The 14,868-nt window shown below is 45.1% G+C and overlaps 1 protein-coding gene across 3 annotated transcripts in view; it reads left to right on the forward strand.

Moving 5' to 3' along the window:
• The first annotated feature begins 2,952 nt into the window (after positions 1–2,952).
• Positions 2,953–14,868, forward strand: part of LOC147633307 (OPA3-like protein) — a 38,410-nt gene continuing 26,494 nt past the window's right edge. For 2 of the 3 annotated variants that reach the window (XM_086806353.1, XM_086806354.1), the window contains exon 1: positions 2,954–3,237. In XM_086806353.1, coding sequence (XP_086662479.1) covers positions 3,109–3,237 — 129 coding nt within the window. In that variant the 5' untranslated portion in view covers positions 2,954–3,108. Of the gene's footprint in view, positions 3,238–14,868 lie in introns of all 3 variants that reach the window. The other variant, XM_086806352.1, reaches the window with a different exon arrangement.

Consider the following 14,868-nt stretch of genomic DNA (forward strand, 5'->3'; position numbering starts at 1 on the left):
ATTGAAAATTAAGAAAACATGAAGAGAGGGAATAATTCCAATGAGAGAAACAAATAGCCTAACTCTAGCAGGGAATTGATTAAAGTATAGGCTAATCACATAATTTCACTTCTCTACTTACTATAATCATTAAACCTAATTTTCTAATATTAATTAATGAAATTCACATAGCTTAATTCGCGAGAAATAGCTCTCTTTATAGTAAATTGAGAGGACTAAAAAACTCCAAGAAAGGGCCTCCGGGGACACTAGTACTTCATAACATATTAGTAGCATGAGAAACCCCCAAGGAAAGAGTAATTGTTGAAAATTGAGAGAAAAACCAAAAAATTACTTACAAAACACTTGGCTTGACGACGAGAATTAGCCTTCTAGCTCTCAAAACGGCTCCAATATCACTCAAGAGTGGAGGGGGTAGTGGTTGGAGGCACTAGGTAGGAAGAGGGAGAGTTAATTATGACAAAAAGAAACTCACAAAGCCTTGTGAAGTAGGAACAGTTTTTAGTTTGGATGTAAGGAGAGGAAGTCTCTAGACATCCTAAATACAACAACAATATGGTGGGTGTGGTCACACAAGGGAAGGGAATGGTGAGAGGTAAGGTGAGAAGCATCCAGACCTTTCTAGAATGATCTAAGGTGGACACATGGCTGGGGGATGGGCAAGCAAGCCCCTTGAGCAAGTTTCTCAAGCAAGCCCCTTATTACTAAGATCCAATTAACTAAGGTTACAATCTACACACATCTAGGTGTCCGAATGTGGAACCAAACTTTCATCATTTACAAAAATCACTAAAAATAATTTGTTCCTAGTTTTCTAAAATAATTTGATATTTTTCTTTGTTTTCTTCCAATGCACCATGCCTAGCTTGAGATCAAGATCTATTAGCATAAGCATAATTTTTTATAATGTCTAGCTTAAGAATTTTTCTAGCTCTTTACCTAGTAAAAACTCTCTCGTCTAACATTTACCACACCGCTACCTTATAAAATTTATATAATATCTATTATTATCTATCTCTAAGTCTTGAAATCAAAAAGTAATTTTATATCTCATTATATTGGGTAGCTTAAGAATTTTCCTAGCCAACCACTGAGTTAAAATCCACAAGTTCAATTTTTATAACATAGGAGCACATTAAAGAAAATGATTGAGGTCACTAGGGAGAGGGAGGGAACTTATAACAATGTTGACAAAGCTGTTGATGATGATCTTGAAGATGTGATATCGATGACGATGGAGAGGCGGCAATGATGGCCCTATCTGCCCCACTGAATGTATGCTATTGCAGTGTAAAAAATTAAACAAAGACAGTTCGAACTAACAAAGACAGTGTAAAAAATTAAACTAAGACAGTGCAATGATGGCCCTATCTGCCCCATTGAATGTATGCTATTACAGTGTAAAAAACCTAAAATTAAACAAAGATAGTTCGAACTAACACTCCCCCGAAAACTTTTAGTATGCAAACGGGACTAAAATGCGCCTAAAACGGCTCCTAAAAGTCACGTAAATTTAGTTGCCATAGTTAGCTGAACACTATAAGGTATACCTTCTCCACACCTAAGAGGATAGCTTAATTTGAGACAATGAAAAGAGTAACTCGAGGAGGTGATGAGACGAGGGGGTGAGGGCCAAGAGAACTTGCTCCAATATACTAATTGTTGGAGTGAAGACAAAGGTAGCACACACACAAATACATCAAGCAAGCATACATAGAGAGAAGCACGTTAATCAAAGTAGATTGAGTGAAGCACAAGTGAAGTGGCATAATAAGTAGATTGATGTGAGGTACATGTGAAGTGACATGATAAGGTTACTTACACACTCACTTATAAGTGTGTAAGTGAAGCACAAATGAAGTGTCATAATAAGTAGATTGATGTGAGGTACACGTGAAGTGGCATGATAAGGTTACTTACACACTCACTCATGAGAGTGATTACACACACTCGGGCGAAAAAAAATCCTCCTATAAGGAGGGAAAAGGTGCCCCGGCCCATTATTAGCCTAAGTCCACACATCACTACGATATAAATGGCTACACGATTGTGGCTTAATTTTGTGGGTTCATATGCCAAGACCACCTCCATTTGATTGGCAAGTCTTGTGTGGCATGGCAAGGTATAATTCTCATATCTCATGGGTGAAATTAGAGATTGGGGTGCCTGAGGTCTCATTGTTGTTTATTGCACTTCGGTAGGGTGGTGGTGGTGAAGGCAATCGAAGAAGAGGTAATCGGTCTCATGAAGATTGCAAAGAGTTGTTCTCATTGTTGAAGATGTTGGGAGGGTCCTATAGGCTTGAGGAGGATCCCGTTGGGTCATACTATGGGCCACCATGGTCCCCCATCTAGAGATGTACCTGTATGGCTGTTGAAGGCGAGGTTTCCTATAGGTGCTAGCTATTGTGATTGCCGATGTAAGCAAGATGTACTTCTAAAGGGAAAAGCCCTTGTGAACAATACACATGTTGTGTGCACATGTGTGTACTCCTCCATGTGATTACTCCAACTCGCTACTTTCTTCGACTCTTATTTTTTCTTTCTTTGACATATAAGTTTCGGGCCCATAAACATATTGAAAGTAGTAGATGGGGTGAGCTTGTTCTTCAATAGCTCAAAGGCTCTTTGACTAGCCATAGGATTGATCATACTTAATGAGGTTATTGAGGCAAGACAAGGTATTATGATAGGTTTTAGCTAGGCTTGGAGGAGCATTACATAAGCAAAATTAAGCAAAATAGAATTTACCTTTATTGGCATATATGCCCCTTGTTTACTTATGAAAGTAGTCCTTTCTTGATTTTCTCTTTTGATCAACACTTAATCACAGAAAATGAGTCCATTTATTAAGGTACTTTTCTAATTCTAACAATCTACACTCATTTTGTCTTTAAAAAAATTAAATAATATTGTTTGCCATGTTTAATGTGTGACCTGTCTAAATAAAATCTCTTTATATTTTAGAGTAGCTTAACAGCCCAAAGGTTAACCAACGCCCCCTTCTCTCGCCTCCGGCATGCGTGATCAGCAGCCAATGTGATCAACAGCCAGTCTGTGATGAGTTTGATCTCGGCCAAACAGAGCATTCTGTCAGAGATACAACAGCATGATTCTTCCCTTTGCCAAGCTAGGTACTCTAGCTATCCGCACTCTCAGCAAACCCCTTGCGACCAGACTTAAGGCCCAGGCTGCACGCCATGAACGTTTCCGTCAGCTCATCGAGAATTTCGCACAGGTTTTTTTCCTCAGAAAACCTAACTTTCCTGCAATTTTCGCATCCGTATGGTCGCCTTAACTGCTGTTATGGTGAATTCCAACGTTTAAGGCAAGGATATTTTTGAGTTCAGTGATTGCTTTGCTTTGTTTATCAGCATGAAAGGTGCCATAATTTAACATATAATGAGGGCAGAAGAGAATTTCTTGCTAGTATTATATCTTTTAGACTGCACATGAGAAGGTGTCCTACTTACCTTATGCAACAATGATGTGTATGGGTAACCCTTGCAGCTAAGTAAGATGGTGTGTATGGGTCACAATGAGATGATGTCTATGGGTCACCCTTACTTTTTTCTTTTTTCGTTTCTGAATAGCCTTAGGTCCAAGATCCTCCTATAGTTACCATTATTCACAGCTCGTATGAGATGTGTCTTACTTATGTATCATATGTATGGGTCTACCTTGAGTTGATGGAGATGATGTTTAACATATGTATGGTTTACCCTTCCAACAAAATAAGACAATGTCATACTTATGTATGGAGCACTCCTTCCAACCACATAGGATGATGCCTTACTCATGTACAGGTCACCCTTGCAACCATGCTAGAGATCACATAGGGACTAAGCCGGAAAGAGAATGCTAGGTGATCGTGGTGAAGCTGGGAGGGGGAAGGGAAATGAGCAACAAGCAGCTGCATTCTTAAAAGGGTGAGCAGGGGATGACCTTAGCTACTCAGCAGCCCTTTCAGCCGCAACAGGTGATTTTCTGCGGGAAGAAGCTGGCATGTGCATATTTGAATGCTTCAGGCCATCACTTGTTTATTGCAAAATCACCTCTGTTTCCAAGCTTTTGTGTGATGCATGGGGGTAAGCTAGTGCAACCATACTATACTGCCATACATAACCGCATACTTATTTTCCTTACATAGTTTCAAGATACTAGAAGATTGGAATTTTATTTAGAAAAGCCTTCGTCCTAGTTGCTTTGACAATAGAAAAGTAGTGATTGATCTACAGCCTTTTGATGGGAGAAAATTCTTAGTGATATGGTGATTTGTAGTCCTCACGTGCCAAGTCAAGAAGAGAGTCAAACATGTCAGAATGAGCAGTGGAAATGAGACAAAAACAGAGCAGAAAAAAAATGTAGAAGTGTTGGAGAGAGAAGCGTTGTATAAACTTTGCTATATACACGAAATCTGGTACAACTGTGTGAGGGGGGGCATAGATATGCCAAGGGGCATGCAGTTGGCCAGTAGAAACTGGGCCAACAGCCCCTCTATGGGCCCCATGGGCTGGTCGGCCAGCCCCAAGTTGGGCCTCCAAGGCTAGACAAAACCTACAGGTCGGCTAGGAAAAGAACAGCTCCCCACCGACTAGCCTAAATGACTGCAAAACTAGGGAAAAATGGAGAAAACCAGGAACTCCTCATGCGGGCGGGCACACCCACATCACTGGTCCTCACTCCCTAAGGTAGTATAATATGGTACAGACAAAACACCCCCTCTCAGCTCCTGGATGTGGAACCAATCCTAGTGAGCTGGAGTGCTGATGGAGCATGTGTTGAGGTAGAGACTTCGTGAAGAGGTCCGCCGCATTGTCCTTTGTCGAACAAAAGACTAGCAAGATGTCACCAGCCAAAATCTTCTCATGAACAAAGTGATATTGTATCTCTATGTGCTTGGTCCAAGCATGGAAGACCGGGTTTTGAGCAATAGCTATAGTGCTACGGTTGTCGCGCTAGATGACTGTGGGTTCCTTCTGTGAAAACCCAATCTCGCTAAGTAACCTCCATAGTTACACCACCTTGCAAGAGCACCACAAGCAGCCCGATACTCTGCCTCAGTAGAAGACAAGGAAATTGTTGGCTGTCTCTTATTGCTCCAAGAAATCGGTCCTGTGCCTAGGGTAAAGCCGTATCCTAAAGTAGATCTCCTCGTGTGTGGATCTCCCCAGTTAGAGTCACTCCAACCGCGGAGACTGACTTGGTCCTTCGTTCCCCCTCCAGTGTTATAAAAGAGTCCAAGATCCTTCGTACCTTACAGATACCGCAAGATCCGCAATCTTGTGTCCTAATGAGTCTTCAAAGGTGTCAGCATAAATAAGCTCAACAGTCCCACGGGAAAACTCAAGTCCAATCTGGTGTTCAGCAACCAAATCAATGGAACCGACAAGCTTATAGTACGTTTGGTTTTCGGGTCCATCGGAGATGAAATAGGCTCGCAATTCTCTATACCAAAGGCCTCCAGCAACTCATGAACATACCGCTGCTGAGAAACAAAGAACCCCCTTTGGGTTTGCCAAATCTCCAATCCCAAAAAGAAATGAAGTAAGCCTAAATCCGTCATCTCAAACTCCTCTGACAAGGCAGTCTTTGTAACAGCTATGTGCTCCACATGACCGCCAATGAGAATAAGATCATTTACATAGAGGATAATCAATGTGACCATACCACGTTCCCGAAAGAGATACAAGTTCGGATCTGCAAAACTGATCTCTGGAAACACTTTCTTAGAAAGAAAGAATCAATCTTTTGGTTCCAAGCCCTGGGAGCCTGTTTAAGACCATATAGGGCCTTCCGCAACCTGTAAACCATACCTTTTGATCCCGAAACCTCAAAACCTAGAGGCTGCTTAACATACACCTCCTCCTACAATTCACCATTTAGGAATGTAGATTTCACATCCATGTGATAGACCGGTTACCCTTGAGAAGAGGCAAGGGGAAGAATTGTCCGAATCATGGTCATTCCAGCTGTCGGTGCAAAAGTGTCCTCATAGTCGATGCTTGGCTGCTGATCATAGTCCTTAGTCACAAATCTGGCCTTGTGCTTGTCCACAGACCCATCGGATGTATACTTGGTCTCGTAGACCCACTTGACACCAATTACTGACTGTTTTGACGGCCTTGGTACCAACTCCCAAGTTCTATTCTTCTCTATGGCTTCAAGTTCCACTTGCACGGCTTTCCTCCAAGTCTCTTGGGAAACAGCTTCCTTAACTGAATTAGGCTCTCTGTCCTAAATGATACGAGACATCAATGCATAGTTCATCTGTAAAAGCTCCTCTGATTGACTTTTATCACGAACTCTGTGTGATCTTCGAGGTCCATCCTCCGTGGTCCACTCGGAAGGATACTCTGGCACACTTGACTTTCGAATGGTATCCAACGACCACTTTGGTAGCCGAACAGAATGCAGAGTCTCCTGCTACTGTGGCAAATCTCCAACCTCGGGTTCAACCTCTACTACTGACTGAGGTTGGCTAGCTGGAACAATAGCCCGGGAATCATCCTCATACTCATTTGGCTCTCCAAGAAGCGGCGGCTCCTTAACAGTGGAAGCTGGAACATGCTCATCAAAGACTGTTGGAAGGTTGGCGATTTCGAGCGTGTGATCTATGGCTAGAAGGTGCCTTGGATTATCCCATAAGTGGAAGCATGGGAAGTTGAAGAGCCATATATATGCTAGAGTGGTACCATGTCATAATCATCTCCTCCGGCCGTTGTTTTGGGAGGCAGCTCACCGGGAGATGGGAGCTCGGTGGAGGGATGCTGCAGTGCCCGTTGGGGGTGTTCGTGGAGCTCGATGTGGTGATGTGTCTCCTACGTGCGTTAGTCTTCCGCTGCGCATTTTGACATGGTATCAGAGCCCGAGCGCGTGTGGTCCTGGGCAACCCCCTCACGCCTCGGTGGCTTGCGGAGCTCGAATCGAGGGAGGGTGTTGGAAGGTTGGCGATTTCGAGCGTGTGATCTATGGCTAGAAGGTGCCTTGGATTATCCTATAAGTGGAAGAGCCATATATAGGCTAGAGTGGCACCTTGTCTTCCGTTGCGTATTCTGACAAAGACAATATCTCTGCCGACAACAACCTCATTCCGCTCTAGGTCATATAACTTGTAGCCTTTGGAAAGAGAGTTATATCCCACAAAAACAAGCTTATGGGACTTGGAGTCAAGCTTCCCCCTCTGCTTCTTCGGAATGTGAACGTAGGCATCACTCCCAAAAACATGGAAATGGAAGACATCTGGTTTCTTGCCAAAATAAGCCTCAAATGGAGTTATCTTAGGCACTGAAGTCATCGGAGATTGGTTGAGGATATGGATAACCGTGGCCACAACCTCTCCCCAAAGTGAACGAGGAAGGTCTCGATACTCCAACATCGTCCTCACCATCTCCACCACAGTCCTGTTCTTTCGTTCAACTACTCCATTCTCTGAAGGCGACCATGTATTGGCCAGCTCCCGCTTGATGCCATGCTCTGCACAAAACCGCACAAAAGCATTAGAAGAAAACTCTCCTCCTTTGTTAGGCCGAATAGTCTTCACCTGCAATCAAGACTCCTTTTCCACCAAAGCATACCAGTCCTTGAACCGAGCAAAGGCTTAGTCCTTATGGGAAAGGAAATACACCCATGTGAACCTGCTACAATCATCCACAATGAGCATCCACAATTAGCATGAAATACAAGGATCCTTCCAAAGATGGGGTCTGCATGGGCCCACATAAGTCAGTGTGAACTAGCTCTAGAGGTTTCGAAGCTTGCCTAGTAGCTTGCCTCGAAAAAAACTCCCTATGCTACTTTCCACGAATGCAAGAACTGCAATGTCCCTGTTTGCTGCCAACATTTGGCAAGCCATCCATCATCTGGTCTCGGAAAGCCTGCCGCCGCAACGCGTCCACATTCAAGTGGCCAAAATGGAAATGCCACAAATCATCAAGCTGAGTACTTGAAAGAGAAGAGAGTGCTGAGAGTCTGGAAATCCCATTCTTCACTCCGCCTTCCCAAACAACCTAGCTTGTTGCTTTGTGTCACCAATTGGCCGACCATTTGGTCCATCTCCAGTTTTGTGTCTCGTTCACTTGAGGCCAGGCCAGTGTCTCATGTGAAGAGGCCAGTATTTTTGCTTAACATGGACGGGAGCCAGACTGGTGCCACCCGTGTGTTAGCAGGATGCTGTCGTATGGACGGGAGCCAGATTGGTGCCACCCGTGTGTGACCTGGACTGTGTTCTATCCATGGGATTGTCACGCCATGGAAGAGCGAGTATTTGTGCCGTGTCTTACCTATGGGACTGTCACTCCATAGGGAGGCTCATGCCTAGAACTGTGTTTTACCTATGGGACTGTCACTCCATAGGAAGACCAGGATTTATGTTTTATGTCGTGCCATTTTTGTGCCCGACAGATATTTTGTACTTGTTCCATGAACGGGAGATATGTCCATGATACTATTTGCACATGCACTCATGTTTTGCATGTTTGAAACTGTTTTCACATGACTTGTATTTTTGTGTTTGCTTGCTTGACGTGTCACTTATTGAGCGGGGACGCCTGCTAGTGAGTCGTGAAGTTTGCTGTCTTCTGACGAGTTTTGTTGCGTGTGAACAGGTGGTGCACTTGTTGGTGTAATAGTTTTAATTCTAACCTTTCATTTTATAAGGTTGTAAGTTTACATTCACTTAAAAGTTTTATAAGGTTGTAAGTTCACATTCACTTAAAAGTGGGCACCCACATATGGGCCAAGGTGGGGAGCAACACTTAGCCCCTTAAGTGTGTGTGGGGGTGGGTGCATGGTCACCTACCCACACCACACCAAGAAACTGGCCGCCCCCATTCAACCTTGGGGAGTCGGCCAGCTGTGGTCGTGGAACTTCTTCTCCAATCTCTACTAAAGAAGGCGACCACTCCTCCCGTAAAGCATAAAGCCAGCGATCATCTCCTGCTCGTTGGCTCTCAAGCGATTGCACCACCAGGCGGCTGCACACACATAATCGTGCGCCATCTCCACCTCCTCTGCATAGCGGCTGTACCACCTCTGCTGGCGGCTGTACCTTCTGCAGGTGGCTGTGCTAGTTCTCCAGCGGGCTGCTCACTACCCATGCAGGCGGCTGTACCTTTTGCAGGTGGCTGCGCTAGTTCTCCAGCGGGCTGCCCACTACCCATACAGGCGGCTGTACTTGCTGCAGATGGCTGCGCCTGTTCTCCAGCAAGCTGCTCTCTTCTGCAGGTGGCGCAGGCTGCAGCCAGGCGGCTGTGCCCTTTGCTGGTGTCGGCGTTTATGCTCCTCTGCCCATACAGTCGACTGTGCACTTCTTGCCTCTTCAGGCTACGCTTCCTCTACCTTTACAGCTGACGGCTGCACACAGCAGGCGGCTGTGATTTCTTCAGCAGGCTGCTCCTCTTCAAAGGAGGCTGCTCCCTCTATTTCCCAGGAGGCTGAGCCACCCCAGAAGCGGGTGCAGCCAGGCGGCTACTTCTGTACCACCTCACAGGCGGCTGTGCTCCTACAGCCAGGCGGCTCCTCCTCCTCCACAGCAGGCGGCTGTGTCCTGCACAGCAGGCGACTGTGCTTCTCTGCAGGCGGTTACACCTTCCCTCCATAGGCGGTTATTACAGGTGGCTACACCTTCAACACAGGCAGCTCCTCCTCATCCTCCTCGACAAGCTGCTGTGTCTTGCTGTCCACCACTAGTGTTGGGGTAAAGGCATTATGCCCACCCTTATAGTGTGTACAAGCCCATAAGTTATAGTACATAGTACACTTAGTACTTTTAATGTACTAAGTGCACTATGTGTACTAGTGCAATATACATGTGTGATAGGGGAGTCACACACTCATCTTGGTGAGTTGACTTATCCCCACAACTCTCTCTCTCTCCCTTGTTCTCTCTGTGTATGTCTCCCACATGAATGAACTCTAACCCTAATCTCTTCTCCCATTCAACTGGTATCAGAGCAGGCTGTGTTTTAGGGTTTAACGATTCCTCTAATTTGAGAGCGCGTTCCCATGTTGCTACAAGAGCTTTCTTGGGTTCTGCAGAGAGCAGCAGGTAGGAGACTGAAGCGCTGAATACAAGGTAGGCGATGTAGGCATAGCCAAGAAACGTAGCAAGGGTAGCACGATTAAGATGTTAGCAGCGCACGGCATGGTAGAAGCGATGACCACAGCCGAATAGAGGCCTGACGGAAAGAGCAGGTGGCGGGTGTCCATACGCAGGCGTGTAATCGTGAAGGCAAGGCGTAATCACTAGCGCTGGGCGTCGACTGGCTGCTGGGCGTGAGCGAGCGCATTGTAGCGTAAGGCTATTAGGCGAAGGCACACAACGCGCTAGGCGAAGCAGGCGGACAGGCGCATACCTGGTGCGGTGAGCGTGGAGCGAAGGCGTTGGCAACTGGGCGTGAGTGGACACGTAAGAGCCAAGCGGCTTGTTCATTACGAAATCGCTATGGTGCTGCTGCATAAATCGTGTCCCCGTTGCTGCCTGCTGAGGAGAGCTTCATAGCAGCCAGCCATCTGAGCATCAGGTACAGCTACAACAAACATCACCAACAGCTTGTGTCTCCACGAATTCTGCAGCACGCCTGAAGAGCCCTCCAACAACATCAAATTTCTGCAGAGCAGCACCAAATTCATCACCCACTTTTTTTTTCTGCAACGAAAAATTCAGAAATTTACGAGGTACATGCTTCAAATTTTTTTTGGGGATTTGCAATTGAGCAGATACAATCATCAATTGAGCAGATACAGGTGCCGAATTGCTCAATTTCTGAGCAAAATTGGCAAAATTGGGTGACATTGGTCACAATCAGGATCAATTTGCAGGAAATTGGATGTCGAAATTTGGGGCTTTTGATGTAATTGTGCAATTAAGCACTCATACATGCTGTATGATGTGAGAAATCGCACATTTGGGCAAATTTGCAGCAAATTGCATGCAAATCAAGGGGCTTTTGTGCCGATTGGATTGATTTGCATGCAGGCAATCGCATTTGATGCTGTGGATAATGTGTTGATGCCTTACAAGCACTCAATGTGCCTGTAAATCAAGGGGCTTTCATGTATTGGATGTATATGTGGCCAGGGGGAAGCATCGCGAAGACTCTGGATGCCTTCATGTGCGTCAATGTACCATGTATGATCAGCAATTGATCTTAAATCAAGGGGCTTTTCAAGTTCGTATGCTTGTTGAGCTTGGCAAAGCAGCAGGCAAGACATTTATGCCTTGAATCCTCAGAAATCAGCTTGCAGTCAAGGGGCTTTTGCCCAATTTCTGTTCGGGACTGTTGTATGCAGTGTTCGGGACTGTAAAAGTCTGATTTTCACTCATTTGGACAGCCAAGAGAGCATTTATTGCTACTGTACCTGCTGGTACAGATTTGGCACAGCTTTGTGCAAGTTTTGGTATGGCTGTACACTGATTTGAGTGAGGAAAAGGTTCAATTTCAGCTGCTGTACTTGCCTGTACAGGTTTGGTACATCATTTGTGAGCACTTGGTACTGTTGTACAGTACTTTGGAAGGGCAATAGAGCACATTTAAGGTGCTGTCCTAAATCTACAGCAACCAGATTTTGGTGATTTCATCACAAAAAGTGGAGAAAAGTTGCATTTTTGCTTCCGCAGGGGGAGATAAAGCTTGGGAGAACAACTGTGAGCACTTTGTGTGTTTTTGGTACAGTGTTTGCACATTTTGCAGGGAGTCGGGCATTGACAGGTTGCATATTGCTATGGCAACCACAGGTGAGAGCTCTTCATTGCTTCACATCAAGAAGCTTGAAGGCTCACAAAACTATGATATTTGGCAAACCCAGTGCTATAATGTGTTGCTCCAGAAGAAGCAGCACAAGCCTATCAAAGAAAGGGGTGTAATGCCCGCTTCTCTTACTGCTGAAGAGTGGGAAGATATGGATGAGCTGGCAAGATCTACTATCATGTTGTCTGTGTCAGACTCTTTACTTTTCAGCATTCGTGAAGAGAAGACAGCTTGGGGAATGTGGCAGAGATTGCAGGACTTGTATGCCCAGCAAAGTGCCTCAAGCAAAGTGTATTGGTTGAAGAAACTCATAGGTCTTCAGATGAAGGAAGGGGCGTCTATGACAACCCATCTAAATGAGTTTAATGGTATTGTCAGCCAGGTCATTAATCAAAAGTTGGCAATGGACGATGAGTTCAAAGCCACTTTTCTGTTATGCACTTTGCCAGAGAGTTGGGACACATTCAGGACAGCCACTAGCAATTCGCATGCTATGCTGTCATATGCAGATGTTGAGGGTGCTCTTCTTCAAGAAGAGATGAACAGGAAAAACAACTCTGTTGGAAAGTCCAATGCAATGAATGCACGTGGGAGATCCCAACAAAGGGGAAAAAGCCAAGAACGGGGAAGGAGCAAGTCTCGCTCCAAAAAGGATTTGGAATGCCATTATTGTGGCAAGAAGGGACACATCAAAAAGCAATGCTACAAATGGAAAAATGATCAAAAGGAAAAGGGAAAGGGCAAAGATAAAGACAAAGATGAAGCCAAAGACGTAAAGCCAAAGGGCAAAAGTGGAGTCAAGATTGAAGAAATCAATGTGTCACATGCAGGTGACAGTGAGGATGAGGTCCTATTTACGTCTTCACTTGATGCCCATTCACTTCTTACAGGTGGTCATGGTATGCACTCATGGATCATTGATTCAGGTGCCTCCTTTCATGTCACAGGTTGCAGAGACTTGTTTGTCAGGTATACTGCTGGCAATGAAGGAGTGGTTTATTTGGGTGATAACCATGCATGCAAGATTCTTGGCAGAGGTGATGTGAGGCTTGTATTTTCAGATGGCTCACAGCTTATGCTCCATGATGTCAGGCATGTGCCTGAGATCAAGAAGAATCTGCTTTCTACTGGACAGCTTGATGATGCTGATTATGTTACCACATTTGGTCGTGGAAAGTGGAAAATTAGTAAGGGCTCACTGGTTGTTGCCAGAGGCTCTAAGGTGGACACTCTTTACTTTATGCATGCAGGTGTTTGTCACCATGCTAATGTAAATGCAACCGAGCTGCCGGAAATCTCTATGTGGCATAGCCGGTTGGGACACATGAGTGTCAAAGGAATGGAGCAATTGTCTCGTTTGGGTTACTTGCCTTCTCTAAAGTTTTCAAGTTTTCAGTTTTGTGAGCATTGTATTTATGGCAGGCAACTCCAGTGCCCCCACAAGAAAGCTCTTGGACAGAAAGATGCTCAGTTAGAGCTTGTGCATACAGATGTATGTGAGATGTCTCAGCTTTCTTTGGGAGGGGCAAAATACTTTGTCTCTTTTATTGATGATGCCACATGTAAGGTGTGGGTCTATCCTCTTCGTTTGAAGAGTGATACATTCTCAGTGTTTCAGAACTTTGTTGCTCTTGTTGAGAATCAAACTGGCAAAACACTGAAGGCTTTGCGTTCCGACAATGGTGGAGAGTATATGTCCAAACAATTTCAGGACTTTTGTGATGCTAAAGGCATCAAGAGGGAGCTCTCTACTCCTTATGATCCTCCACAAAACGGGACAGCAGAGAGGATGAACAGGACCATTCAAGAGAAGGTCCGTTCTATGTTGTCACATGCTGCGTTACCTCATGGTTTTTGGGCTGAAGCTGTTATGACAGCCGTTCACCTTATAAACAGGTCACTTAACACGAGGCTTGGTGGGAAAGTGCCAGAGGAAGTATGGACAGGGAAGCCTCCGTCATACAAGCACTTGAAGAGTGTTTGGTTGCGTTGCGTACGTGCACATACGCAGGGAAATGCGCACCAAACTTGATCCTAAGTCTCACAAATGCATATTCCTAGGATATGGTGACAGAGGTGAAATGGGGTATAGACTTTGGGATCCCGTGAATAGAAAGATTATACGCAGCAATGATGTCATTTTTGATGAAACATGCATGTATAAGGAGCCTGCAAGGCAACATGAGCCTGGCAGAGTCATCTTTGATGATGATGGACATCATGGACAACAACCAAGGGCTGTAAATCAGCCATTACAGCAGGAAAACCAGCCCTTAAATGGTGCTGAAAATGGTCCAAATGGACAGCCAGACATGGCAGAAGATATCCCTATGGATATACCACAATTAGAGGAGATACCGGGCATGATTTTTCAGCCTTATGGCATGGAACAGGAGCCACCAATGGGTGATATGCAGGCTGGACAGCAACCTGCAAATGATGGTCATTGGGTACGGAGGTCCACAAGACCCTCCAGAGCCCCTGACAGGTTTGTTCCAGGGGTTGACTACTTGATGCTCACTGACTGTGGGAAGCCCTCATGTTACAAGGAGGCTTTACAGAGGGCAGACAAGGCTCTTTGGGAGCGTGCCATGAAGTCAGAGATGGATTCTCTGCACAAAAATGGAACATGGAAGTTGGTGCATTTGCCTGCAGGCAAGAAGGTTTTGCCATGCAAGTGGGTATACAGGCTCAAAGTTGCACCAGATGCAAAGCCAAGATACAAAGCCAGGTTAGTGGCTAAGGGCTTCAAGCAAGAATATGGTGTGGACTTTGATGAGATCTTTTCTCCAGTGGTCAAAATGACCACACTTAGAGCTGTGTTAGCTTTGGTTGCACATGATGATCTGGACTTGATTCAGATGGATGTGAAGACTGCTTTTCTTCACGGTGATCTCCATGAGGAGATATATATGCAGCAGCCAGAGGGTTATGCAGTGAGTGGAAAGGAGAAGCTTGTATGCAAGCTGAAAAAGAGTCTTTATGGGCTCAAACAGGCACCAAGGGAATGGTATCATAAATTTGATACATTCATGAAATCCCAGAAATTCAGGAGAAGTGACATAGATCACTGCTTACACACCAAAAAAGCTTTGGATGGCAGTCTATTGATCCTCATC

The sequence above is a fragment of the Cibotium barometz genome, chromosome 12, assembly GCF_041138505.1.
Source record: "Cibotium barometz isolate CiBa-2024 chromosome 12, ASM4113850v1, whole genome shotgun sequence".
In the NCBI taxonomy this organism is placed as follows: Eukaryota; Viridiplantae; Streptophyta; class Polypodiopsida; order Cyatheales; family Cibotiaceae; genus Cibotium; species Cibotium barometz.